This window comes from Pteropus alecto, unplaced genomic scaffold (assembly GCF_000325575.1).
Source record: "Pteropus alecto unplaced genomic scaffold, ASM32557v1 scaffold41, whole genome shotgun sequence".
In the NCBI taxonomy this organism is placed as follows: Eukaryota; Metazoa; Chordata; class Mammalia; order Chiroptera; family Pteropodidae; genus Pteropus; species Pteropus alecto.
In genome coordinates this window covers 2,106,961-2,107,220 of record NW_006430464.1, presented here as the reverse complement: position 1 = coordinate 2,107,220, position 260 = coordinate 2,106,961, and the positions used below count along the sequence as shown (strand labels likewise).

Below are 260 nucleotides of genomic sequence, written 5' to 3'. Positions count from 1 at the left end.
GCCTCCCGGGTCGGGGGGCTCGGGGGGAGCCCGTGGTCGAGGGACCCCTTCCTCCTCGGCCGCCCCCCCACCTGGGAAGGCTCCCTCGGGGGAAAAAGGGGTCTCGGTCTCGTAGCCGCTGTCCCCTGGCTTGGGGCCCGGAGACGACAGGCCTGAGCCTGGACTGGCCACGGCCGAAGGGGGGTCGGGGGACACGGCGGGGTCCGTGGAGGCCCGGGGAGGCTGAGTGATAAACTTTGTGCCATGGAAGCTCCTGAACA

The 260-nt window shown here is 71.5% G+C and overlaps 1 protein-coding gene across 1 annotated transcript in view; it reads right to left on the bottom strand.

Moving 5' to 3' along the window:
• The window catches only part of LMTK3 (lemur tyrosine kinase 3), a 17,411-nt gene that overhangs the window by 9,039 nt on the left and 8,112 nt on the right, over nt 1–260 (bottom strand). The window contains 1 exon segment of the mRNA XM_025048835.1: nt 3–260. This exon segment is cut by the window's right edge and continues 1,033 nt beyond it. Within this exon segment, the coding sequence (XP_024904603.1) occupies nt 3–260 (258 nt within the window).